The sequence below is a fragment of the Hyaena hyaena genome, unplaced genomic scaffold (assembly GCF_003009895.1).
Source record: "Hyaena hyaena isolate Hyena2069 unplaced genomic scaffold, ASM300989v1 scaffold_116, whole genome shotgun sequence".
Taxonomy (NCBI): Eukaryota; Metazoa; Chordata; class Mammalia; order Carnivora; family Hyaenidae; genus Hyaena; species Hyaena hyaena.
Genome location: NW_024080748.1, coordinates 2,745,387 through 2,773,338, shown reverse-complemented (window position 1 = coordinate 2,773,338; position 27,952 = coordinate 2,745,387). Strand labels below are relative to the sequence as shown.

At 50.6% G+C, this 27,952-nt stretch overlaps 1 protein-coding gene across 5 annotated transcripts in view; it reads right to left on the bottom strand.

Annotated features, from left to right (window-relative positions):
* Positions 1–27,952, bottom strand: part of NAV2 (neuron navigator 2) — a 399,681-nt gene that overhangs the window by 7,493 nt on the left and 364,236 nt on the right. For all 5 annotated transcript variants that reach the window (XM_039236776.1, XM_039236778.1, XM_039236779.1 and 2 more), the window contains 10 exons: positions 21,254–21,407; positions 19,693–19,855; positions 18,875–18,975; positions 16,741–16,836; positions 14,755–14,923; positions 11,077–11,312; positions 8,885–9,039; positions 8,602–8,673; positions 6,696–6,892; positions 5,646–5,764 (listed from right to left, as the gene is read on the bottom strand). In XM_039236776.1, coding sequence (XP_039092707.1) covers positions 5,646–5,764; positions 6,696–6,892; positions 8,602–8,673; positions 8,885–9,039; positions 11,077–11,312; positions 14,755–14,923; positions 16,741–16,836; positions 18,875–18,975; positions 19,693–19,855; positions 21,254–21,407 — 1,462 coding nt within the window. The remainder of the gene's footprint in view (positions 1–5,645; positions 5,765–6,695; positions 6,893–8,601; positions 8,674–8,884; positions 9,040–11,076; positions 11,313–14,754; positions 14,924–16,740; positions 16,837–18,874; positions 18,976–19,692; positions 19,856–21,253; positions 21,408–27,952) is intronic.

The following is a 27,952-nucleotide window of genomic DNA, read 5'->3' as shown; positions in this document are numbered from 1 at the left end:
GTCCGACTTCGGCTCAGGTCATGATCTCACAGTTCATGGGTTCGAGCCCCGCATCGGGTTCTGTTCTGACAGAACTAGCTCAGGGCCTAGAGTCCGCTTCGGATTCTGTGTCTCCCTCTCTCTCTGACCCTCCCCTGCTCATGCTGTCTCTCTCTCTCTCTCTCAAAAATAAATAAAATATTAAAAAAAAAAAAAAAAGAAACACGTACACTCTTCCAAGGACAAGAACCCAGGCGGCAGCACCTCCCAAGGCTGGACCCTGAATACGGTGTGGCTAGCTGTCCTCTCCGTCCTTCTTCTCTAACAGCTCACAGTGTGCTAGCGGCGCTTTACGAATCTCTTGTTTAACTACCACATTATTCCAAGCAGCAAACCTACGAGTCTATCCACCTTCACGCACCACCGAGTCTAAGGACATGTGGTAGATCTGCTCACGGCCCAGACAAGATGCGCTCTCCCAGCGTGGTGCTGGCGGTGGCTCTGGGAGGCACCCTCTCTACAGGAGACCATGGGTACAAAGACCAAAGACTCCTGAACCACAGTGGCCATAGGGGGCACCAGCGTGAAAGTGTCCCTAGACCACAGCCTGTCTGTCTGATCTCTCTGCTCTCCCAGCTGAGGGGGGAGAGAGGACTTGCTAACAGACCAGAGCTGAACTCTGACAAAACCACGTCTATGCAAGTCACAGGTTGCCCCGGCTGGAAAGAACTGCGGTCACCTGGCCTCATTTACAGGATGGGGAAGTCGGGGCCTAGACAGAAGCACCAGATGTGAAAGGTTACAGAGTGGAGCTGGGCTGGGACCTCGGGCCTCAGCTTCCTTACCTGGGCCTCTCCCCTCTCCACCCCTCCTGACTGACTCCACTCTGAGCCACTTGGTATCAGCAAGAGCCACATGACTCAGCCAAAACCAGAGCAGAGAGGTGCGGACCAGACTGTCCACCAGACGAGGATGTGTCAACTTGGCGGACTCACCACTGCCTGAGGCACCTGTGAGCTTTACGTAGGACTCGCTGGGAAGCCGCCCACCCTGTATGAGTGGCAGAGGTGCTTACCCATCTCTCCCCGTTAGCAACTGGCTCCATATGCACCCAACACACACATAGCTTCCTATGACCTCACTGTGTTCTCGGACGCTCGCACCCTCCTGGCTCACGCGCTGCCCCTGTCTGTCATTCAATCTTCCTTCCCCCTGGGGCAGTGGGGAGTCTCAGGCCTGAGAATTCAGTCCGGAGTTCTAAAGGCAACTCACAGTCTGAGCGAGAAGAGATCCCTTGAAGCTGTGCGTATGTGCACGTGCGTGCACGTCGGGGAGGGAAGGAACACACACACATCTGGATGGTATTCAGAAGTGAAGAAGGCTGTTCTCGATTAGAAGCATTCCTGCCACTTCTAAAATCTTCTCCCTCCAAAGGGAGGATTGGACCACCTCTCCTAAGCCAGACCTCCTTTGTGAGGCTGAACCAAAACCTGACTTCTAGAGCTGGTCAGGAGGAGAGGCTCCGGGCTGCAGAGCAACAGAGGCTGGGATGTAGAGCTCATCATGTCCTTAGACATCATATGACCCAGTGGTTTTTCAAATATTTACTCTTCCCCTGAGCCCACCACCGAGTAGTCTGAGCACCTGCGGGTCTCCACAGAAGACAGCTGGAGAAAATACTCTTCTGGTCTAAGCTTTTCAGATCACAGACAGGACACCTGAGGCTTACAGACAGGAGACTTGTCCAGGGGCTCAGAGCAGGTTGAGTCATCTGATAAATGGCCCAATGCTCTCTCTCCGTCCACCAGGGGGGCGCAGGGCTTCTGAGCTGCTTTGTAGCCTTTGGACGCTTTGGCAAATGTTAACAGGGACAGCTCCAAAGGGGAACAGGACTGGGAACTGAGTCATAAGACAAATGTACATCAGGCTCATGTGAACATCATCTGCAAGAACAGAAAATATTTTTACAAGCCTCCACACTTGCCACTAGACATGTTCAAGGCCAGGTGATGAATGGTCGGCTAACTACTGTGGCAAGCAAAGGAATTAACATAAAAGCTCCTCAGCCCCACCATGGAGCCCTGAGGCAGCTCTGGGAAGCAGCGGAGACAGTTGGACAGAGAGACAGACAGATGGGACATGCACTTGCCCCAAGGCAGGGAGGAGCCTGGCTTGCGCACTGGCTCAGAAACTGTGGGCCAAGACACCGGGGAGTAAAAGCTGGGCCTCTGTGAGACTTCTGACTCTGCAGCTCACTCCCCTCCTGGCCATGACCCTCATTCTGCAGGGACAGGTGAGGGGTCAATGACCCCACACAGTGCCCAGCACACAGGAAGCGTGGACTCAAGGTAACACCAAGGACAGTAGGGAATCAAACTTTTTTTAAGACAGAGAAATCCTTAGGGCGCCTGGGTGGCTCAGTCGGTTAAGTGTCCGACATCTGTCAGGATTTTGCAGTCCATGAGTTTGAGCCCCGCATCGGGCTCTGTGCTGACAGCTCGGAGCCTGGAGCCTGCTTTAGATTCTGTGTCTTCTTCTCGTTCTCTGTCCTGCCCCTGCTTGTGCTCTCTCTCTCTCAAAAATAAACATTAAAAAATAATTAAAAAAAAAGAGGAATCCTTTTGTTATATACAATCTTATGTAGAAAGTCACTGTATAAAATACAGTACTTTGTTCCCTGAGCCACCTGAGGCTTCTGGGAGTTATGGGGGTCCTTGGGACAGTCTGCAAATCACAGAAGTAAACAGAGGGATCAGCCAGACCTGGCTTCAATGCTGACCTATCATTCCCCATTGAGTGAACTTGGGTACCAGTCAAAACCACTTGTGAGCCTGGTGTCCTCGTTTATGAGGTACTCACTGAGCTGTTAGAACTAAATGAAATCATGCACGTCAGGCCCCTTGCACAGTGCCCAGCAAGTAGTGGTCCCTCAATAAATGTCAGCTGACTTGCTTTCAAAACCAGAGGCATGAAGAACACACCAGGTTTCCTCTTGAATCAGCAGATTCTGTGGGTTCTCTCTAGGTTCCCCAGGAGGAGGTCATAGGTTAGGGGTGAGATGGCTCACTTTTGAGCAATTTGGTAAAATGAAAATGCTAACCTGGCTACCTCCCTCTGGTTGCTCCCACATTCTTGAAAGACTGTCTTTTAAATGACCTCATAGCACAGAGGAGCAATGACTTTTCTTGCCTCACATTGAACTTGAGTCCCATCAGATGGTGGCATGTCTCTGTTCCCTGCCCCAACGGACATTTTTTTTTTTTTTTTTTACAAATAGTTTATTGTCAAATTGGTTCCCATATAATACCCAGTGCTCATCCCCACAAGTGCCCTCCTCCATGCCCATCTCCCCCCTCCCCCCCTCTTCCATCAGTCCTCAGTTTGTTTCTCAGCATTCAAGAGTCTCTCATGGTTTGCCTCTCTCCCTTTCCCCCACCATTTCCCCCTTCTTCTCCCCCGCGGTCCTCCGTTAAGTTCCTCCTAATCCTCCTATACGTCCAAACATGTGATATTTGTCCTTCTCTGCCTGACTTATTTCGCTAAGCATAACACCCTCAAGGTCCATCCATGTTGCTACATATGGCCAGATTTCATTGTTTCTCATTGCCATGTAGTATTCCATGGTATAGATAAACCACACCTTCTTGATCCATTCTTCCGTTGATGGACACTTAGGATCTTTCCATGTTTTGGTTATTCCCAACGGACTATTCTATAGCCATCCCCAAATTCTTTCAACTTGTTGCCTCCTTGCTCTCAGTGGGAAAGAGACCAAGTGCTCCTTTACAGTGAACTCCAAGAAGGGAAGGAAGTTCAGACGCCATCTTTATAGCTATGCCCAGAAGGCCTTCTTTGAAATTCAGGTCCAAAGGAGCAGGGTGTTTGCACCTTCATCCTTGGGCCAGGGCCAGCTGATGTGTAGTTCAAGGCTGGAGCACAGTCTCCCCACTGTTGGTTTGTGCCTCCTTGGGCAAACGATGCCCTTATCCAACAGAGTCCGTGGGTTCTTCCAAGCACACTCTGAAGTTACTCCCCATCCCTCATCACAAGACAGATTTGGAGCAAAGAAGCAGCAAATGGACAACCGAAAGGTGAGGCAAAACTAAGAGGCAATGGTGCACTTCCTCTACCCCTAATTCCCTAGCTGCTTTTGAGTAGTGTGGGTCTCCCAGAGGTGCAGGGGACACCGCAGCCCCCGGAGGCCCTTGATGGAGACCAGAGAGGGGCTTCTGAAACAAAACAGATGTCAGGAATCCAGCACATAGGAGATCCTTCTACTGGCCCAAGAAAATAGGAGTGACTGCGTGGCTGCTTGGGTTTGTGGTGCTAACAGATCATCTGAATAAAGGCTGAATCATATCCTGCTGACCCAGGCCAGTGAATTTACCTACGTAGGGAGTTTCCACCATAAAGAGGTGAAATCCCTCAGGTCTTTCTTTATGAAAGCCATAGGACACAGGAGCAGTGCTGCCATCAATGAACGATCTTTGCATGTGGCTACGCAATGCTTCTGGGCTGACCCAAGGACCCTCAATTTCTTGCTACTCTGCCTTCACAGTGCACTTCTATTTCAACATGGCGGCCTGCGTTTACAGGATATGTGCTCCAGGCCAACAAAACAGCAGTCACGAGAAGTACAATACATTCTTTTCCTACATGTCCTGAACGCCTCTGAAACTGTAGGTGCTGCTGCAAGTTACAAAGCAGCCAGGCTCTGCCAAACGTGCAGAGGTGACAAGCATAGACCACAGCGATTAGTGGGCTTTACCCCATACATGCATGTGGGTGTGCCCACGGCAGCATCTCGTGTCTCCCATTGCCCAGTACAGAGGAAACCCTGGTGACATGGCTGGTTCAGCTGTGCCTGATGCCTGCTGTTACTCAGCAAGAAAGCTGCAGCCGCCTCCTGGCTCAATGGGGCCGCCGTTGCCAGCTTCAATTCACTGCTACGCTTCCAGTGTTCAATGCTGGGCTGAATGAGAAGTAAAGGGTGCTGCCTTCTTGCCACTGCAGGGCCAGGACTTGCAGCCTTGCGGGCCCCAGGGTCACCGTGGAGGGGTCCTGGGGACAGGTACTGAGTGCCATGGGGCCAGAGCCTCAGAACCTGGAATTTGAGCCAGAGTCCTGGACTCAAATCCCAGATTCCTCAAGTTTCACTTTTATGTTCTTGGGCAAGTCATTTATAGTCATTTATTCTCTTTGGGCCTCAGCTGTCCTGTTCTGAAAAATGGAGACCAAAACAATTTTTTTTTTGCTCAAGTCCCAGGACTAATGCAGGGCTTGAATCAAACAGCTGATAGGAGAATACTTTGCAAACTGTGACGTGCTACACATGTGTGCCTCCACTTCTTGTGCACTGGGCTGAGCACTTTTGGCCATGACTGCACTTAGCGCTCACAATAACCCTTCATGGCAGAGAATTATTATTCTCTTCTTCTATCAGTGTGGCACAGAGGCTGAACGACTTGCCTGGGGTCACACATAAGAGTGGCAGGGCCAGGATTTGCAGCTGAGTATGTGTCCTACTCTGTGCTAGACTGATGGCCTCACCAGTGAGGGGCTGTCATCCCATGTCAGCCACACGCCTAGAGGAAGAGATAAGAACTCATCTGGTCACCAGAATGACCCCCAATGTTGAGGAGGCCAATGGCAAGTGTGTGCCTCACCTGGAGTCCTTCTCTGACGGCTTCAAGCAGATAGGGGATAATAGAGTAGTTCCACAAGTCGGTGAACCACACCCTCGAGCCATCCACATCGATGGGGCAGGACAGGAAGAGCCGGGGGCCTGGGGAGCAGAGGGAAAATCAGAGCTGAAACTGGGGGGTTAGGAGAAGCCATGTTCCTGAACAAGCCTCACAGGAGGGCCCCCGTGACTTTTCTGAATGTCAGCTGCCGGGTGGTGGGCACAGAGCAGTACACTTGGGATCCCTAACCCCACTCTCGGATCGCTCTTCCCCAGAAAATCACGCAAAAGACAGGAGAGGCTTCACAGAGAAAGATGTTCACTGCAATATTATTAATCCTGAAAGAGCAGCACATGAAATGTCCAAGAGAAGAAAAATGGTTAAGCAAATGGCAGTATACCCGCATTCGCTTATTTTGTAGCCTTTGGAAAGGACTGTGAAAACGGAGAATGCTTGTGGGACAACGGGAAATAAAAGAGCATGCAGCGTGCATGCTATGAGTGTAACTATACGAAACACGTCTGTCTGCACATGGATAGAAAACAGAAGCTCAAATTAAGATGAAGATGTCAGGATGGTGGAAAAAAAGTGGCCTTTTTTTCTCTGAACCCTAAGCTTCAGGAATGTTGATAACACTTTATTTTTAAAGCAAAGCCAATGCAGTAGGATTTTTTTGCTCCTGTGGGAGCCTCGTCGTGGGGGCTCGTCACTGAGCCAGGAGTTTTGGCATCGGCCTGGGCTGGATGCCCTTCGCTGCTGCTGATCAGTCCCGGGGCACTGGGCCGAGAGGAGGGTGGAGACACAGCACTGGAGGCAGATGACTCCCAGTCTAGGGTCTGCCTTGGGCTGTGACCGTCCCTCTGTCCCCTTCTCATCCGTGTGGGACAGTGCCGCGTCCAGCTGGCTTTTGTCTGTAAAGTGCTGTCCTGGCCAAGGCCCCGAGGACACTCATCTGAAGATGCTAGAGCTCCAGGAGCAGTGGCTGTCCCCCAGCCAGGCCACCCACCCACCCCTGCCTGGCCTCCCACCTACCTATGGTGACGTCCGAGGAGCTGTGAGCCTCCAGGAAGCGGTTGAGGTGATGCCAGACCTTGGGAATCCAGTCAATGATTTTTACCAGCTCCACATTCCGCACCCGCCCACTGATCTCTGTTTCCATGAGCTTCCGCCTTAGGAACCGGCCAAGGAAGCCCTTCACGGGTTCTGTGTGGTTGGCACAAAGCACCCACCTGGAGGAAAGTCAGCAGCGCTTTTCAATGATGATGATGGATAAAAACGACACCAACCTCCCCAGTCGAAGCGCAACAGATCTGGAGAGTGTCTATGTTAACAGGACAGGCCTCACTGGACACCAAACACTGCTCTAATGCTGGACCCACATGAACTCCCAGGTCGTCAAAGCAGCCCTATGACTGCCATCCCCATTTCGTAGACAGATATGCTGAGGCTCAGACAGGTTGCACAACTTGTCCAAGATCAAACAGCTCGTTAATAGAAGGGCTAAGATCAGAACTAGGACAGTCCAGCCCCAGAGTCTGGGCTCTAACCATTGAGCCTGCTGCCTCCTGTGTTGGAAGTCAGGCCCCGTGCCGGCCTCTGGAGCTCTAACCAAGACTAAGATGCTGTCCCTGTTCCCCAGAAGGTGCACAGTCCAGTGGAAGAAGCAGAGAAGCAAACAGAGGGATGAGACATAATGAAACCCAGAGAAGTAGGGGAGTCTTCTCAGAGGAGGGGACGTCTGAGACCAGAGGGGCTGGGGTGCGGGCCACCAACCACAATGCAGCATCTGCACGGGCACGTGGGGTGTGTGGGGAACTGCTGGGGATTCAGAGCAACCAGCGTAATTCAGTATTTAGGCTTGACCAGCCCACCGAAAAGTCTCATTCCATTCTGGAACCAATGGGGAACCACCGAAGGACTTTAAGCATGAGGGCTTTATGGTCAGATTTGAATCCTAGAATGCTCACTCAGCAGCCACTGGCCCAGGAGATGGCCTGTAGGGAGGCCCACTGGTCACAGAATGATTGCAGCGGCGTGCTGGGAGATGGGGTGGTGCAGGGGTGTGCTGGGAGATGGGGTGGTGCAGAGGCGTGCTGGGAGATGGGGAGGTGCAGGGGTATGCCGGGAGACGGGGAGGTATAGGGGCGTGCTGGGAGATGGGGAGGTGCAGTGGCGTGCTGGGAGATGGGGTGGTGCAGGGGCGTGCTGGGAGATGGGGAGGTGCAGCGGTGTGCTGGGGAACAGGGCGGTGCCAGAGGCAGGAAGAGAAAGTGTGGACGAGACAGGACAGCCTGGGTGCAGAGGTGGCCACGATCTCAGGCCTGGGGGAGTCAATATTTCTGACAGTTATGATCAGGTCCACTCTCAATAGATCTCCCTCTGGGATGTGTGCAGAGTGGCCCGTGTAAAGGAGTCGTGCATCGCCCCGGGCCCCCCGCCGAGTGGCTTCTCAGCTGCATGTAAGGGCCCAGGCAGGAAAGGGGGTGGTGTAGGGCACAGGCAAGCAGAAGCGCAACCTTGCACGACCGAACTAGACAGCTACTCCCACGTCCCTGTGATGACAGCTCCCTGGTACAGCGCTGGGGCAGAGGGACTCGCCAGGGACTCACAGGCCCACACACCCAGCGGCAAGGGGACATTCAGAAGCAAGAGCTTCCGTTGCTCATGTTCACTAGGGATGGAGAGACGCAAGCCCAGAGCCGCTCCCCTGACACTGCCACCCCAGGGCAGAGAGTCAGGGAGACCTGGGCTCCCGTCTCCACTCTGCCACCAACCGGCTGTGTGACCTCACATGAGTCAATTCTCTCAGCCCCAGTCTCCCCATTAGCAAGATAAATTTAACTAGTGAGGTTGCCGTGAGAATGAAATGAGTGGGGCCGGGGAGGATGCCTGGCAGGAGGGCCAGCCCCATGCAGGCCTCCCAAAAGCAGTCCCTTACCTGAAGTTGTGGTGAAGCTGCAGGTTCGGGGTAGAAGAGGTAGCCTGGTTCATGGTGCCAATTATGTAAGGGCTGTGGGGGCAGGAAGGAAAAGGAGGCCCTGTGACTCAAAGTCAAGCCAGAGCAGGCGCTCACAGAGGCCCACATTGTGTGAGTGTCCAGGCAGGTGGCTGGTTGCCCCCACCCCCCACGCCGACCCCCCATGTGAGCACAGTGCCCGCGCAGCACACGTCACGCAGCCACTGGCATCCTGGGGGCCAGGAGGCCCGGAGCTGGCCTTTACCATTTGTGGTCCTTGCAGTTGAGCAGCCCATTGAAGATCTCGCCCAGGCTGCTGACGTGATGCAGGTTGTCCAGGATGATGACAAGGGGCATGTCCACAGCATTGTTCTCGCTGGCGCACTGGTCGGCAAGGTTGGACAGGTACTGGCGCAACTCCTGTGGAGGACAGAGAAAGAATAAGTGGGTGAATGCACCCCAGAAAGATGCACGTGCTCAGACCCTTCACTCTGCCCAAGGCCAACACAGGTGCAAAAGCCTTTCAGGAGGCCATGCGGTGAACAAGCATTGGTGCCCATCTAGCACAGAGCATCTGGCTGGGACTCAGGAGATGCTGGGTGGGGAGGGCGTGAGGAAGGCCTGGGTCCAGCCTCCTGGAATTCACTAGGTAACAGAAAACCTTCCGCCTGGGGCAAGAGCACAGCACCGTGGGGTGCCCAGGCATGGTTTTGTGTCCCTGCTTTGATACTTCCCTAGAAGTATTGTCATTCTTCTTGATACTGCTTATCAGCACCCCCCCACCCCCACCTCCAGTAAGCTCGCACCTGCCTGAGAGCTGATTACACAGAAGCCCTTGATTAATCAATATAGCAAAGGAGTCATTCCCCCACACAGGCGAGCACTGCTGATTGGTGCCATTACAGACAGAAATCCAACAGTGCAGGGCCAGTGGGTCTACATGCACGGGAAGCCCTGGAAGGTCTGGTGGAAAGGGGCAGTTGTGGATAGAACTGTGGAGACGACATGGTGGACTGCCTTGAGCTGGAGCTGGTATGCAGCCCAGCACGGCTGGAGTTAGGGATGCGTGTCAGGGGAAGGGGTGGGGAGGAAGAGGAGGAAGAGACTGAGCTGGCCCAACTTCCTGGCCCATCCAACCTACTGAAAGCAATCATCTGGGAACGAGGTCTAGGAATCTACATCTCTGAGCATGCCAGGTGATTCAAGGCAGAAGTGTCATTTCCCAATCTCCTCTGACTCAGGGCCAGCCAGAGCGAACCATCCATCACCTCCCACTGTGTCAAACAGTGAATAAGTTTGAGAAAGCATTTCCCAACCCTTGCCCGGGCCTAGGTCCAAACATCTCAATCGGTTTCCATGAAGCAGGTTTGAGCCTATTTGCTGGCTTTGGAGTCTGAGACTCCGATGTGAGCCGTAGTCCATGGCTCTGCACCATCTGAGGGGTCTGAGGCACGTGGCCACCTGCCTCAAGCCTCACGTTCTGCTTCTGTGATACCAAGGCAGCAACAACCTCTCCCTTGAGGATACAGTTGTAAGGCGGTCAGTTTGCTGGTTACGGCAAGCGGTGTGCGAGGGGAGCTGTTGTTACTATTAGTGTTATCGCTGTTCCTCGAGAGGTTTCATTTGGGACAATCAATAGCACCGAGAAGGCATATAACAAGTTCTTGGTAAACTAAAATAGATGCACTAGGGGTGATCCTAATGATCTACTAACACTGAGCTTCATACGCGGCTAAATGCGGACAAGTAAGGAATGAGCCAGCTCGCCTTACAGACAGCTCTTTTCACTGAAGCTGTGGATCAAAGCCTTCCTTTCTGCTCCCCCACCCTGACTTCCTTCTCCAGGTTTCTTTCATAACCACCAAGGGAGAACACAGAGGAAACGCTGCCTTCCCATCAGGGTGGCGGTGGCATCAACAGTTTTTTTTTTCTTTTTAAAAATGTTTGTTTAGTTTTGAGAGAGACAGAGTGCGAGCAGGAGAGGGGCAGAGAGAAGGGGATACAGAATGAGAAGTAGGCTCCAGGCTCCTGTCAGCACAGAGCCCTACTCGAGGCTTGAACCCACGAACCATGAGATCACGGCCTGAGCTGAAGTTGGATGCCTAACTGACTGAGCCACCCAGGTGCCCTGCATTAACAGTTGTTTTTCTTTTTCTTAATTTATTTCTGAGAGAAAGAGAGAGAGAGTGAGAGAGAGACAGAGACAGAGACACACAGCACGAACAGGGGAGGGCCAGAGAGAGGGAGATACAGAATTTGGAGCAGGATCCAGGCTCTGAGCTAGCTGTCAGCACAGAGCCTGAAGCGGGGCTTGAACCCACAAACCATGAGATCATGACCTGAGCTGAAGTCGGAAGCTTAACAGACTGAGCGACCCAGGAGCCCCTGCATTAACTGTTCTAAAAGGGCCAAACAGCAACCCCTGGCCGAGCAGCAGTCTCTGAATGACTCCCTCACCTTGCTGGACTTGTGGTCCACGTTGAAGGTGGCGATGATGCCATCGGTCAGCTCCCGTCCCTCCCGAAGCACCAGGTACTCGGACAGCCGGTTGGCCAGGTAGGTTTTCCCGGTGCCACTGGGGCCGGAGAGGATGATCCGCCGGTGCTCCACCAGCAGGGAGACGTAGCGTTGTAGGATGGGCTTGGGGATCAGGGATTCAAACACCAGCGAGTCCAGGCTGTTCTCTGCGAGCCCTGCGTTGGAGAGGGACAGGAAGAGTCTGAAGCCGTGTGGAAGCTCTGGACTTGCCACCTGGGACAGCCTATCTCTTTCCGCGGCGGCCACTAATCTGAGACCACTGCCCACCCAGGTCCTGGCAGGCTGAGCGCAAGTGGCCACTGCGCCCTGATCACGAGCACCATGTGCTCCAGCCCCCGCTTGACCACCTCGCCCAGACGCAGACTCAACCTTAACACCTGGGCCCTTGGGTCCCATCTGTCCTCTGCAGAATTCCTCAGACTCTGGGCTCTGCTCACCTGTCTGGATTTACTATGCCGCTAGGGTTTGCCCAAACCAAACCTAAGTCTCCCATGTCTGCCAGGACCCCGGGGTTGCCCTGTCACCCTGTTTGCTCCTGCATGCCACTGCTGCCCACACTCACATATGCCACAGAGGTAGCAATGCTTTCATCTTTAAAACAAAGAAATGCAACTTGCTTCAGGGATATGACGATTGGCAGGCAAAAGGCTAAGGTGCTAACTACTGAGACCTTGGAGTCTCAAACAATGTCCAGAGGAAATGTATCCTTCCCTTCTCCCACCTGGGACATCGCCACCAATCAGGGCTGGTGGCTTTTTAAAGAGTTATTTTCTTGAGGCCATTCTCAAAAGAAGATCCATCCAAGGTTACCTGTCTAAAACCTAAGGTAATTCTGCTAGAACTCACCTCATGAAAACCAGTAGATGTAGGTAAAAGAAAATGAGCATTTATTCTTTTTATTTTACTTTTTAAAGATTTTGTTTTTTGAAAACCAGTATACGTATGTAAAAAAAAAAAAAAGCTAAGAGCATTTATTCTTTTTTATTTTTTAAAGATTTTATTTTTAAGTGATCTCTATACTCAGTGTGGGGCTTGAACTCACAACCTGTGATAAGAGTCACATGCTCTACCGATTGAGCCAGGCAGGTGCCTCCCATTTATTCGATTTTATAATAGCATCTTCCTTCCTTCCTTCCTTCACTGCAAACCCCTCAAATGCATTTATATGCTTGTTTCTAATCCTCCCCTAACCAAGAATAGGCCCTAAATGCAGAGGACTATTCCAGAATGACCAAGATGGAGGTTCCTAAATGACTTATCTTCTGGGTATAGGCCTGAAACCTTCCTGGTAACTGAGCTCAGTGTAGTCTACACTGGCTCAAACTTGATACAAAGTGCAGAGTACAAGGTTTCTAGTCTAAACTTAATAGTAAGAGAGGAAAAAACCCATGAAAACAACTCTACATATAGGCTGCTCTTTTAGGCTTTTGCCCTAAAATCCCCTGAGAGTGATTGTTCTTCAGATGAACTCACTTCAGGGCATGCCCAGTCATCCCCTCGCTCCAGTACCACTTCAGTGGACTATCCATAGCCCGCGGGCCTCTCGGCACAAACCCTTGCATGGTTTAAATGCCTTGAAGGCATAAGTTTCAAGCACTGCCGGAAAACAGAAGTCAGGTGTCACTTAAAAATAAACCTGAGCTGGGGCACCTGGGTGGCTCAGTTGGTTGAGAGTCTGGCTCTTGACTTTGGCTCAGGTCATGATCCCAGGGTTGTAGGATCTGGTCCCATGTCGGGCTCTGCTCTACGCATGGAGTGTGCTTCAGAGATTTTCTCTCTCTCTCTCTCTCTCAGAAATAAAGAGGTAAATAAATAAATAAATAAATAGATAGATAATAAATAAACAAACCGGAGCTGATCCCTTGAGATGCTGATCAGCCTGGTGTGCTGACGGGTGGACCAGGCTCCGTGGTGGGGTGGCATGTCCCACTGCAGCAGTCCACCCTGTCACTGTTTGTGCAGACGTCTGTCTCTGCAATGGATCGCTTCTTTCACCCCTCAGTGACTGTAGCTGTCACCTACGAGTGACGGTGCGTGCTCACCAGTGTGGACAAAATGCAGCTTGAAACGGTGATATAGGAGGCTTTCCTGAAGCACTGGTTTGGTGTGCCTGGTGCCCCCTCCTCCTGCCCCTTCTGGAAGGACTCTTCTTTCTTATGGGGAGCTCGTTCAAGGTGGTTCAAGTGGGGCTGACCCAGAACCTTCAGCCGCCAAAGGGTGGGCTTGGAGCCAGGCTGGGCCAAACCATCTCCCTGGTCATAACGAATGGTTCAGTGATGGCCACTTGGCACTGGTGGGCCAGAATCGCCTCTAAGAATTTTCTGTCATACCTTTCCAGAAGGACGCACCTGGGCTACCAAGGCCATTTCAGCAGTCACATGCATGCAGAGAACTGAGCTAATATGCCAGGCTGAGGCGGGCCTGGTTCTGATGGCACTGCTGGGGGCCTCAATCCAGCAGCATTTGAAGCATATTCCTGGATTTTCGAGGCGCATTACCTTCTTCGCTAAAGCTAGTTGGGGGTAGGTTTCTGTCACTTGCAGCCCGAGGCCACATTTGTGCAATCTTGCTTGCTAGCCAGGTAAGAAGGCTGTGTGTGAGGCTCAAGGAGACCTAACATGCAGCTTGCCACCGTCAGGGCAAGTGTATAGGTTTTTGCTGCTAAGGAATGGTGAAGTGCTTCTGGAAAACCTTCCAACGTGGAAACAAAGCTTGGATCAGACAACCCCAAAAGTGCACTGTTGAAACTACAGTCAAGAGCTCTGCCTTCTTGGGAATTAAGAAATGGGACAACCTGAAGGTTGAGCTTCATATAGTGTTTATTAATCTATTCTTTAGGGGGGTTCATAAAATATAGGGGGAAAAAGGGGTTTGTACTCAAATACATTTGTGTCAGATTGGATTAAGCAGCCTTTTTTTATGGCAGGAGTTAGCGTAGTAAATGACAGAGCTAGTGCAGCAGTACTTTCTTATCTTCCTGCCCCTAAACCCAAATGGGTATAATGATGTAGTATTCTAGACTTTTTTTGGCCAGGACACTATTTTTCCCCCACAAGATACTTTGTGGGTCTAGAGTTCCACGGAATACGCTTTGGCCTGGGGCTTAACAACCCCAGGTGATGAGGCAATTGGAAGCACCAGCAGGATCGTGTGTGGGCAAGAGCTTCAGAAATTCCATCAGGGTGCTCCGAGCGATGCCTCTTGAGCAGACCGCGGCTCCCATCTGTAGAATGGGACCATGTCCAAGGCTGGCTGGCAAGAGTGATCCACTGGTGTTGGTGGAGCCCCATGTCAGCAGAGTTATTAAGATTCCATCAACTCAGAGTCAGAAGGCTAATGGGATGTTTTGTTATATAATTTCAGCAATAAACTAAAATTGTTTGTTTCCGGTGGTGGTTGAGAAAGCTAAAAAACCGTTCAACTTGCTTAGGTAAGAATGACAGCGGTTGCAGTGGGCGGGAGGGGGAGGGGGGGAACCAAGCCACACACACATGTGCAAACAAAATTGTGGCCACGGTTTCCAACCAGGCTTTGCCAAGTCACAAAACAAAAACTGCATTTCCTGAAAACTCGGACCTCCGTAATCGGCCGAATTACCTTTGACAGTCACAGAGATGGTCGTGTTCTCGCCGACCAGATAGCCACAGGGAAGCAGCTCGGGGGTCTCCAAGGTGTTGCTGCGCTTAATCTCCCCGATGCTGTAGCCCAGGACGCTATCCGAATTCAGCCCCAGCTGACTCACAGGGTCGACGTGAATGATGTATTCCTGGGAAGAATAAAACCAAGACCCTATCAAAGATGCAGCCAGAAATCAGCCCATGACTCAAGTTTTCCTCAGCTGATTTATGACCATCTTCTTTCTCGGTTGACACCTGAGTCGAAACCGAGCTGTGGAACGAGGTGAGAAGAGCTGACTTTCTACGGGGATGCTGCCTGAGTACCCCAGGCCTCTTAAAGTACAGATTTATTTGGTTGGTGATATGGTGGCAGCCCTAACACAGTCATGAACATTTAGTCTGGATGAACCAAGCAAGAAAAACTTAGGCTGTTTCGTGTAAGCTCAGCTGAAGTCCTTAAGACGCCAGGGCCTGTGAATAGTGCTAGAAAATTCACGAGTAAGTAATTCTGAGAAGAAATCTCTCCACCGGCCCCTTCCCTTGGCTCAGAGCAAAGACTACACTGATGACAAATGGAAAAAGCCCAGGGCTACAATAAGAAACAGCTCCTGATCTTTAAACAGGAAAGTCTGGGTTTAGTTTGGAAGGTGTTCCCTCTGAGGTGAGTGACCAAAATGTTTCAGGTTAGTGAACTTGGACCGAAGTTCACATGGGCTAGGTGGTGGCTGGACAATGACTCACATGAAATACTGATAACAGGCTTCTCTACCTTTAATGGTCTCATTTCCTCACATGTGACACCCCACAGGCCCTTTTCAGCCCAAACTGTTGTCTTTCTAATCTAAGGATGTCCCAACTGCCCATCAACAGAATGAAGGTTTTGGCTCCAGGCAGCAGGACTGGTCTGCCCTCTGCCATTCACATGTCTTGCCCAGTCACCTGTCTACACCCTGCCAAGATGGGAAATGATCTCTGGTCAGAGAAAAGAATGTCCTGTGTGGAAGCCACCTGAATCCTAGATGCTCCAAGAAGACTGGGGTGTACTAGTTAAGTCAGGCTTTGAAGTCAGACCAGCTCAACTAGACCAACATGGTTGACTTTTATCTAGGTCCATGACCTTGGGCAAGTGACATGATCGGAGCCTCACTTTCCTCATCTAGAAAGTCCCACTAATAGGACCTTCCTCACAGGCCTGAAAATAAATTGGGGTAATGTTAGTATGATCTGTGGCACCAAAAATGTAAGTTACCATTATTGCTCAGGGGATATGATTAATGAACACTTATGATTGCTGACTCACTTCAGGACAATAGAAAAAATACGTACGAAAAGCTTCTTCCAAAACCACCCTGTGATTGAAGGTTCGCCTCAGTACTCATTAGTTATTTCTCCTGTGACAAACACCCACCCACTCCAGTGATGATCAGAACAACTACAAAAATAACTATGCCAACATCTTTGACTCTGGCCATTGATCAGATGTTAATGTTACTTGAAGCACAAATCACAGACTCTGAAGTGTTGGCAAGGATGCTGGGCAAGTCAGGTCAGGGCAAGTCAGGTCAAATCCTTCCGAGATGAAGAATGGAAATTTGATGTTTTAGCTCTGGCCGCCGGGCACTCACTCCAAAGCGTATTCCACAGGACATGATTCTAAGGTGAAGGGAGAATTTGAACCTAAGCTCACCATGAGAGGCTCAAGTAATTGATCAAGGCCAGGGAAATGACCCTCACTGGCTGGCCAGCCACTGCCAAGGGTAGCCGGGAATAGTCTGGCCAATCATCAGTCTGTACTTACTGTTTTCCTATTACTTGAGGGCCAGGGCACAAGTCCCGGCAACACAAGGATGGGGTGGGGGCCAGGCCCAAGAAGCGGCCAGGTTCAGGACACCAAGCGCCCCTTCCCTCCCTGAGCCCAGGCACCCACTTCGGGCAGACTACAGTAGCTGTTTTTGTAGACACTTACTTTGAAGAGTCGCCTAACCACCCCATCGAGCACATCCCACTTCGTCTTGCCACTAACTCCAATGCAGCCAATAAGAAAGAGGTGTGGTCTGGAATCCTAAGGGCAAGGAAATGCATGCAGGTGAAAAACAGGTGAATCTTTTTTGACACAGTTTAGCAAGGACTCAGACGGCTTAGACCTCCACCAATGGTTTGAGAGGGGAATAAAAGTCCTGTTTGTTTTAACACCAGATACAACTTAGATCCACTGCAATAATCTTAAAATCTTTCCCTGCTCCATTGCAAAAACAGCAATCCGTGGGTCAGGAAAAGTGGATCTCCTCTTTGGAATCTAGAAGCTTCTACCAATGGTGTACCTTGTATAGGTGCATATCCCTTGCTTGGAACGCTTTCCCCTCTCCTATCTGCCATCTCTCCCTTTCCAAACCTTGCTTGCAAACTCACCTCTTCCAGGAAGCCTTCAATGATTAACCCACCAGGCTCAGAGATCACATTGCTTCAGTGGTTCTGTACATAACTTATATACTAATATATTCTATACTCTTTTGTTTTTAGGTATTTAAGTCTTATTTGCAAATCAAGTTTGTCTTCTTGCTAGCTCTTAAACTCCCTCAGGATAGAGCATGTTCAATTCTTTTCTTCCTTATAAAGACTGTTTATTGCTTTTCTGCTAATTACAACATGCTCAATTCAAAAAATAAAACTCTGGAAAGTTCGCAAAAAATACTTCTTTTCTATTTCTTTTGAATTTGTGCACACAGGGCTCTGTACAGTCAGGGCTAACTAATCACAATGATAACAGAAAAATAGAACATTCCATTTTGTCGGATTTTAGAATGTTAGCTCTGACATGCTCATAAGGATGCAGAAATATGAGGGTGGCCTCAGGGGGTGGGGGACAGTGGCATATGGCAATTAAGCAAAATCAGCAGAGAAAGAGCACCGGTCTCTCAGTGAGAGGATCTGGCCTCACCAGTTGCTTTGTAATCTGAAGTAAGTGATGCTCAGACATTGGGTTTCTCACTTGTAAAACTGAGGTGACATCATTTGGTCAACCACCTTCATCTGGATGTTCTGGTGATCCAATTTTTAAAAGGGACTCAAACTTTTGTGAAACGTAAAATCTACCTGTTTGTGTCGAGGACCACTAGAATGATGCAAATCCACAGGTATCACCTGAATTGTTTTAGAAGAACGTTCCCCAAGAATGGATTTCCCCCTTCTCTTTGCATGTGTTGGACTTTTTTAGGCTAGATGACGAGAACATCGCTGGTAGCCCCAAACTCTGGGCCTACCCCCTTCAGGACTAGAAGGCCAGCTGCACTGTGGAATCCTCTGGCAAATAAAGTCTGGCTGCAGACGCTTTGTTTGGTGGGCTCTGCGGGCTCCCTAGCACTCCCAGACTACAAATAGCGTGTTGGCGAGAATGCTAAGAAACAGCCAACAAAAAAATGAAGAGGACTCGAAATAGTGACTTGTGAAGTCTCTCTCCACTTATAGGAGATAGTCATTTGGATTTAATCAATGACAAAAAGTCAACTTTGTCAACCCCCACCCTTATCCCAAAAATAGTCCCTAGGGCGGGTATGGCCTCCTCAGGTTGGAAAAGAACAGAAACTACTCAGAAAACGGAGATCCCTCAGCCTCAGGGAGTCAGGACGCCCGTGGGCTTCACTCTTAGCCACGTGTGTCACCTGGCCACCTCAGGCTCCCAGTTGTCCGCAGTCTCTGAGCCCTGGGCAAAACGGGTGCTCTTGGGTCAGCTGGATTTGGGCAGCTTGCTTCTGTGCCTTCTGTGCTCACAGTGCTTAGCTGCCCCTGAAGTGCTTTAGGATCACATGACCTCAGAAAAGCCATTTCTGTCTGATGCCAGCGTTTAGCTGGTTCCGTGAAAATGCAGCAGGGGAGTATTTTTAGTACCCTTTATGAGACTTTCCAAACACGAGAGGGAGGGAAGCGCTGTTTGTTCACTGTGTTAAGACGCCGCTGGGATTCTGGTTAGTGAAGGAAGGTGTTAGTAGTACTTCCAGATCACCTTAGGTGTTGAGGTGATGCGGTTTGACGACGACATCACTAAGCTAGGTAGTTCTACCTGGGGAGGGGACGAGCAGAGCAGGGAAAGGGATCCAACTAACCTCCTTCCACTTCATTTCCTCCTGAAAGCTGACAACTATCTTAACATGCCTGCCTCCTTCCTTCCGAGCCGAGCATTCACCAGTGTCATCCAGCAACATGTCTGCGAATGGAAAACATCAACAGCCTTAGGCACATGGGGACAGCAAAGCTGGCTTCCCGACACCCCCGCTGCTTGTCGGCAGGGCAGCGGGACAAACCAGGTGTCGGGGTGCGGGGCGGGGGGTGGGCGGAATGGAGAACGCAACCACAGAAACCAATGGCGGACCGACCAAGGAACCAGCAGGCTGACGATGTACCTTGCCAAATGGAAGTGCGAGGCAGAGGCTCAACCAAAACGACAGCAACGCAGCATCATGGATAAGAAATCAAAGCGTCAGCCTGGATATGCTTACAAAGAAAACCTAGATCATGTTGGCTAATTGCTGTGCCAGCCTGGAATCACTCCTGAAGGCGGGAAGACCGTGGACCAAGCCATTGCCCCAAGTGGGACCTGCTACTATGGGGTTTCTGTGCGGCAGTCAGCTTGCAGGTCACATCCTCTTCAAATGGATCAAACAGAACTCAACATGGTGGACGAGAGGATCCAAGCATGTGGCTTGGAGAATTCGGGGCACTGGAGCAAAGCATGACAGCAGTCTAACGGCTGGGCTCATGTTGGTAGCAGACGCACACCCGGACACACACACACACCCGAGTGCACACACGCCTGTTGCCTCTCCATTTGATCTGTTCATCTGCTTATCTTGGGGCTCTTGCTGGGAGAGCGGAGTGCCAGCTGCAGGCCCTGGCCTGCCCCCAGCCCCGTGATGCCACTCACCCAGGCTGGTTGACTCCGTGAGGGTCAAGCTGTGCTGGGAGAGGCCCATGGACTGCCTGGGGGAGGCTGAGAGGGACACCTGGGAAGGCGCCCGGCTGCACCCTCTGCCTTGAGACTCTGACTTCAGCCGGTCGTTCTCAGCTTTCAGCTTCTCTATTTCACTCTGCGAAGAGGAAGGGGGAGGCTCACTGATTAGGTGGAGGGAACGCGGATGAGTCTTTTCTGGAGGAGGGACTGGAAAGTTCCCCGTAGCGCTCAAGTGGGTATCCCAGCTGAGGCCCAGCCGGTCACACCGCCGGAGAGGTTGGGTTGTGCTTGCCGTCTGCATATACACAAGACCTGAGTGGGAGGACAAGGGCCATCCTTTTGGAGAGATGGCCTCTGAAAAGAACTCAGAAATGTTTCCCAGGGTCTGCTGCCCGAGTCCTAAGTGAAAAAGAGGCCTAGAATTTAAGAGGTTTGAGTGACTCTGGGTTTGACAGGTGTCTTTCCCGCAGGACTCAGAGGTGTCATGAGCTTCTCTGCACTGTGGACCTCGGAGGGGCATGTGGTGTGCGGCATCCCTGAACACAGTCGTTTGAGGATTTCTCCCTTCACAGAGCCTCTCGGGGGACAAATGTTCCATGGAACCTCCTTTGGGAAATGCTGTTCTCCAGTGAGGTCCCGTTCAGCAGAGGCCATGGGGCTCTTTCATTTTTATGATTATTTAGAGAAAACCTACTATGTGCAAAGCACTGCTGCTAGAGCCAGAGAAAGGGATGCAAAAAAGAAAGAAAAAAAAAAAAAAGCCAGAAGACCAAAATGCCTTCCCATCCATGGTGCAAGGCGAGGGGCTGTAAGAACAAATCTACAGGAATTCAGACAAGGGCACTAATGCTTCTAGATGCAGGACCTGGGGAAACTTTGCAAGGTAAGAAGCTAAACTTTGAGGGAAGGGTCCAATTCAGATGTGCAGAAAGGGATCCTCATGGAGGGAACCACGATGAAACACAAATTCCTGGGCAGCCTGAGGGGGCACCAGGGAGCTCGCTCTGGCTGGTGAGTAGAGTCTGGAAGGTGGAACTGCGAATAGGTGGGTGGGAAATTAAGAGTAAAAAGGGAGGTGCCTGAGTGGCTCAGTCAGTTGAGCATCTGGCTCTTGGTTTTGGCTCAGGTCATGATCTCACAGTTCGTGAGTTCGAGCCCCATTTCGGGCTCTGTGCTGGCAGCTTGGAGCCTGCTTGGGATCCTCCTTTTCCTCTCTTTCTCTCCCCCTCCCCAGCTAACTGTCTCTCAAAAATAAATAAACTTGCAAGAGGCAATAGCAGAGCCACCGAAAGTTATACAAGGGGAGAGGCATGGTTCCTCCTATACTTTGAAAAAGACTCATCTTTGGGCAATATCTGGGGGGGCATGAAAAGAGAAGGAACCTTGCTGCTTTGGAAAAGAAAGAGAAAAGAGAGAGAAAGAAGCTAGCAAAGCAGAGGGCTGCAACGGTATGTAGCCCTAGCCTGGCAGAAAGGGGCCTCCTGGCACTCCCTTCCCAGACAGCCTTGGGCTCAGCCCACACTCCGGGGCTCACCTGCATCCTGTTCATGGCCTCCCGGAGCTGGTCGAGCTGGTGTGCAGAGCTGAGGGCCTCTAGGCGGATGTCTGTCAGCTTCATCTCCTTGTCTCTCAGCTCATTTCGGAGCTGCATGACCGTCTCGGCCTCACTATCCATGCACTCTGAAATTCTAGGGAAGGGGGGAAGGTGTTACTGATGAGAGCAGCTCTCAGTTCATCTCCTTGCAGTCCTCCACTGACCACTAGTTCTCATCCATCAGCAGGTCTGGGCAGCACTGACCCCATCTAACCAGCTGCCCAGTGCTTCCTGGAGACAATAATATCAAAGCACCTGAAATTCACAGATGGTGGTACTCCTTTGCGAACTTTCTTTGCAGAGCTCTGGCAATCAGAATGGCTTTGGTGTGCCTTTCAGCAAAATCCCAATAATCTGGGGCAAACAGGAGCTGGCCAAAGGGAGTAGTAACCTTTGGGGCTTGACACCACCCCTCACCCCAGTGTGTACACAGCTGGGCCCCTTTCATGACACCACAAGGTCCTTGAGATCTAAACCCACTCAGGGAAGGAAGGTCAACTGTCTGTTTTAAAGATTAGACACTCTAAGGTCAGAAAGCTGAGGAGTGATTTTTATTTGCCCCAAAGTGAAAGTAACCTAAAGATACCCATGGAAGGGGTTAGTCTATTTTTGGTCACATTCTAAAACTCAGTCTTTTGAAAGTGTCTTGAGAGAACAACATTCCTTCCTTCCCCCACCCATCCCCACTGCTTAATAAACTCTTGGCAAGGAAAAGAAACATCTCGGGGAATCAGACAGCAGACGGGGTGATAGGACACAGAAGCCAGTTTTAGGTGAAAATTGAGCAATAGCGTGGTTCAGTGTCCTTTCCACCTGCACGCCAAATCAGGGGACCCCATGGAGTTGCTCTGTCATCAAAGGTGGTCTTTCTGGGCTGGGATCCCTACATAATTAGTTAGGTTTGCTGTTTGGATACCTGGCAAGGCAGCCCTAAGTAGATCATAAGTCATGATGAACTGCCATGTTAGCAAAGGTGGCTCTATGGGGGGTGGTGGGAACGGTATGTTGATTTCAAAGATCATTGGTTCTGGGATGAGGGGTGATCCAGAATAAGAAGCTTTGACATTTCTTGGACTGAAGATCGGGGGAAAAAAAAAAAAAAAAAAAAAGACATGTTCTTAAAGTTACAAAGCTGAAGTTGATTATCTCTGAAAGATACGATGAACACGTGACCTCTGCAGAAATAATGGTGTAGTCTGCTCTCCAAGACCAAATCCTGGATTTGAGGCCAAATAAAGCCTGACCTGTAAAACTGGTTGAGGGTGTAGAAGTGGTCACTGCCAGGGGGAAACCATGTATAATGGTTGAAAGAAGTGTAATTGTATTTGGGGGGCGCCGAAAGGACTAGAAGAAAATTTTAACACCTGAATAGCCAAATTGTTTTGTTGTTATTTTCTTGACCTGTACCTGAATGGTTTTCATTTGAGGGATGCAAAAAGAGGAAAACCACCTCCGAGTTTTAAAAGTTGTTATTAGCCAAGGCAGTTTCTTGGCTTCAAAATCTTCTAAAAACTCTGATTCCTGAAATTATGATCATTCCCATTCGATACCTATGAGAAACTGATGCCAACAGATCTGGGACTAAGAGAGCTAGAAAATGTCTCCAGAACTCAGATCCTGCCCCGCCCCCAACCCTTACCCCGCTCTGTGCTTTGACTACCCTATAGTTTGTAAGATTTAACTAAACAGTCATGTCTTTCCAGTTTGCAAGATTTGCAGTGGGAGCTTGCAAACACTAGTTTCTTCTCAAGAGAGGAGTACGGTTTCCTGGTTTAAATGGAGTGCAAAGTCTGAACAAAATTCTACTGTGACACTCCAGGCTTCCCTAAACCACGCCCCGCACAGACTTCGAAGGCTCCAATTCATTGCAGAGAACAGTTGGCCTTGATTCACACCATCAGTCTGGTGTGTCTGGTGCTCCGGGGCAAGGCATTTTGTTCCTCTCTCCTTCACACGATCTGTACATTTTCCCCAGAAAGCTTTCTCAGCAAGACAGAGGAGACTTCTTCAGCACCCACCTCTGTGGGACGTGTCACATGGCTACCTGGCCAATGACTTTACAAAGACAAGCAAATGAAGATAAAGTCTGTATTGTGAGTAAGTGCACCAGGAGTACTGTGCCCCCTCCACCCCCCCCCCCCAATAGACCAGTCCTCAGAAACACACAACTGCAAGGTGACACGAGAGGGATGTCCTACTCAACACAGAGATGATGTTGAAAATTAAGGGTTTTTTTTTTAAGATTTTATTTTCAAGCAATCTCTACACCCAATAACATGGGGCCCGAACCCACCACCCCAAGATCAAGAGCCTCATACTGCACTGACTGAGCCAGCCATATGCCCTGAAAATTAAGTTCTTCTGCGGCAGCCCCAGCTAAGTTTTAGTCTCTATTCCTACTGCCCAGGAGAGCACTTTTTCCCTTGGTTCCCTTCACACTTGGACTTTTGTTATGTCTCTGATAATTTGGCTGCACTCAACAGGTTACCCACCTTGTAGCTGGTTGCTCCAGGAACAGGCTTCTCTGCATCATTTCTGTTGTCTGATCACACCGATCAACATGTAATAGGTGCTCAGCACATGCATATGGAATACACAAACGACTGTGCCAGCCGTGTGAGGTGTATTTTTAAATTTACTACATCCAATGCTAACTCTATGAAGAGGTATTGTCATGATCGCCTTTTAAAAACGGGGAGACTGAGTCCTAGGAATAGTAACATGCCCATTAATGATGATAGAATCATAGGCGCCTGGGTGGCTCAGGTGGTTAAGTGCCTGGCTCTTGGTTCTGGCTCAGGTCATGATCTCACAGTTTGTGAGGTTGAGCGCTGCTTTGGGATCTCTGCTCTCAGCACAGAGGTAGCATTGGAGCCTCTGTCCCCACTCTCTCTCTGCCTCAAAAATATACAAACATTAAAAAAAAAAAAAGAAACCAACAAGCCCTCCGCTCCCCCAAATGACAAAATCAGGATCAAGTCTGGTGGGTCTACTTAACTGGAGAGCTCATGCCCCTGAATTACTTCCAGGAGGCGCTTAGAGCATGCTCATCCACTTCATGGACTGCTTCCTGAAGCAACCTGATGTAGATTTCCCCTACTCAGTCCCTAACATGATACTCCCATTTTCCCGCTGTCTCGGCCCAAAGGCAGGGCTGGTGGCATACCTAATTTTAAATGCCTCCAGTGTGGGAAACACTACTTTCCCACATTACCATTCCTTTCACCCACGGGGTAGGAACTTTTCTGAGCACCCCCATCCCACCCTCTACGTCTCTGCCTCGGGTTTCTTCTTTGAACTTCCTCTCACATCTAGATTTGCACATTCTTACAAACCCTTCAAGGTTGGAAAGAAGCATTTGCTCTCTGCCCACCCTTTGGAAAACCAGACCCAAAACAAACATCTCCAGTGTGCATGGATGCTGTGGAATGTCAGAGAAGGTCAGCAGTGCCCAGAGGCTGCCCCGCCTGGTCCCTACGGGGAAAGTGGTTAGGAGGGAGCATTCTGGCAGTGGCTGCTGGGAGTGCTGCATGGCCCAGTGCATCATCCCGTCTTCCTCATCCTCCCTGACCACCGAGCTGCACTTGACCCGGCTACCACCCCTCTCCCAGCAGTTTCTTTTCTCTGCTCCTGCTTTCCTCCCACCTCTTCCCATCTCACTGGCTGCTCTCCTTTCTCTTCAGACCACCCAGAGTTCCGTCCTTGGCCTTCTGGCTCTTTTCCATCTCCATTCAACCCCTTGGAGAACTCTCCAGATTCCGGCTTTCAATGCCACCTATGAGCCCACGTCTCCCAGATCTACGCCTCCAGAAGTCCCAGGCCGGCTGGCATGGCCAAGTGGAGGCCTCCTGAGCTGCTTTGACTTAACCCAGCCAAACCAGAGCTCCTGATGCCCCCCCACCCCTGATCTGCACTTCCTACCCATTCAAGAAACAACGCTTCCACATACCCAGGTACTCGAGCTGCAAATCTAGGAATATTCAAAGATTATTCTTCCCTTTCCCCTCACACTCCACATCACCATGTGCTGTCAACTTTCTTCCTGCACACACCTCAAGTACATCCAGAACTCACCACTACCCTGTTATTGTTTGTTTCACCTATAATATGAACATCTGCAAATCCAATAGTACCTACTTCCATGTAGCTTTATACTGTAGATTTTTGGGTGGTGGTGGGGTGGGGAGAAGTACAAAGAACAAATAACCTGGGAAAATCTACACATCAGGTGGTGGTATGTGCCATGGTAAAAAATAAAACGGGAAAGGGGGGGCGATAGGGAGTGCTGGCGGTTATGGGGGTGTTATTTTATGCTGTTATTCAACATTGAACAGAGACCTGAAGGAAGAAACTATCTGGAGGAGGTGTGTACCAGGAAGAGGACAAAGAAAGGGCAAAGGCCTGGGGCGGGGGTGGGGGGGGCGGCGTGATTGGAGTGCTCAAAGGACAGGAACCAGGCCACAGCGGGGTGGATGAGGAGGAGAGTGCTGCTGGCCTCTTATGTGGTTGCCCTTCCTCTGTGTTCCTTATCAGCAGAAAGGAGACCGATCTTTGTGAAACATGAATTCAGGTGATCTTACATGCCTGCTTAAAACTCTCCAGTGGACAGGATGCCTGGCTGGCTCAGTTGGTAGAGCAAGCGGCTCTTAAAGCTGGGGTTGTGAGTTCGACCCCCACATTGGGTATAGAGATTACTTAAATAAATAAACTTAAAAAAAAAACAAACAAAAAAACAACTCCCCAATGGCTGATAACCCATCACACATAGAAGCAGATACAAATTTACTTTGACTTCAAAGCCTCTCGCATTCTGGTCCTGCCTACTTCCATGGCCTCCTTTCTTGTCACTTCCCTACTTCCTATCACACAGCCACACTAGCCACATGCTGGCCATTCCTTCTTCCCCGACAAACAAAGCTTGTCTCCACCTGAGGCTCCTTGCGCTATCCTGGGGTCAGTAAGGCTGCCCTGTTCCCCACAGCCTATTTCCTTTGCCTCCTGGGTGCAGAGATTTCATTTCTTCCCTTGTGGCTGGGATGGCCCCACAGAACGGTGGACTGTGGGGAGAGAGGACATGTGTCTCGTCCAGGCCTGGCCCATAAAACTCTCCAAGAGAAACCCCTGCACTCCCTCCCCTCCCCCGCTCCCCCTGCTGGCTGGCCGCAGAGCCCTCAGCAGAGGACTCGGGTCTGGTGGGATGGCTGGCCCACAAGATGGAAGGAGCCATCCAGCAGGCTGCGCGGCTGACGAGGAGTATCTGTCCTGGGTTCACAGTGAACAGAGACAAATGGTCATACGTAAAGCCACTGAGCTTTGGGACTGCACTTGTTACAGCAGCTAGTGTTACTGACTAGAACTATCCAGTGGTCCCGCTTGTCATGAAGATCTCAGCTGCTATGTCACCTCCTTTCCTGACCATCCTGTCTATAGTTGTTGCCAAGTACTCCATATCCCAACACCCTATTTTAATTCCTAGCATTAACCTAACCCTGAGCTGGCTGTTTTCTAGTTTATTCACATTTACTTGTTTGATGCCGGCCTTTCGCCCCGGTCTATCAGAACTGGGTATCTTTGTACGCCATTGTAACCAGTGCCCGGCATGGAGCTGGAGCAGAAGCTCAAAAGTGAAATGAGCTATGCTGGGTGTCCCCACTGGTCCCTGATCCCCAGGGGTGGGACTCTGGTTAATGTCATCTTAGGTCTCTGCGGAACATCTACAGGAGTGCCCTGCCCACGTGGCTTATTACATACAATGTTTCAATCCACAAATAAAGAACGGTGAGAAGTTCCTTTTTCTCCTAGTCAGAGAAACTGAGGTGCTCTGGGATGGTGGCATGTGTGTCACAGGCAACAGGCCTCTTATTAACCTCTGAGGCACCTTGCGGGTCAGACAGGACTCACACTCTTGGGCATTTACCTAATTCTTTACAAGAACACGGCCTAGAGCGGGCAATGCAGGGCCACACTGTGGGCCTATCCTTAGTGTCCTCTCCCTTCCCCTCCCCGGGTCTGTACCCTCACCCATAAGGAAGTACGTGTTCTAGTGGCTTCCCTCTTCCCAGGGTGCTCCTCAAGGGCAGAGGAGCTGCTAATCTAATGATGTAAAATGGAGAGCCTCCAACAGAGCCGTGCTTCATGGGTGGGTGGGACTGCTGAAAAGTGGAGCCCACATGCTGTTTCCTACCTTCCACTTTCTGTCTTCCGTGGCCACCACGTGGTTGGTGTGCCACAAAGACCTGGCTGAGCCCCCTGCCCACACAGCCTGCACCCATCTGGTAAGCCGGCCTCTGGACACTTACGTAGGCTGCTGCCTTTCAGCAGCGGGGCTGGATGGCTGAGTGGACTTAGGGAAAGCTCCACACCCCTGGCTCCCTGAGACTGAGGGAGAAGAGGTAGGAGACCCTTCATGCACAGTATCAGACTGAGCCCTCCCAAGCATCCAGGGACGTAGATGTAATTAATTTCCTTTTCACCAATGAGGAAACTGTCTACAACGACCCACTCCCTTGTCCAACCCTAGCTCAGTGGCCATTTGGACCCCAGCCATAGTGGTGCTCTTCTCCTGGGCACGGATTCATCTTACTCACACCTGAACTCCAGTTCTTTCGCTCTCGGCCTGGTACACCATGGTCTCTAAGG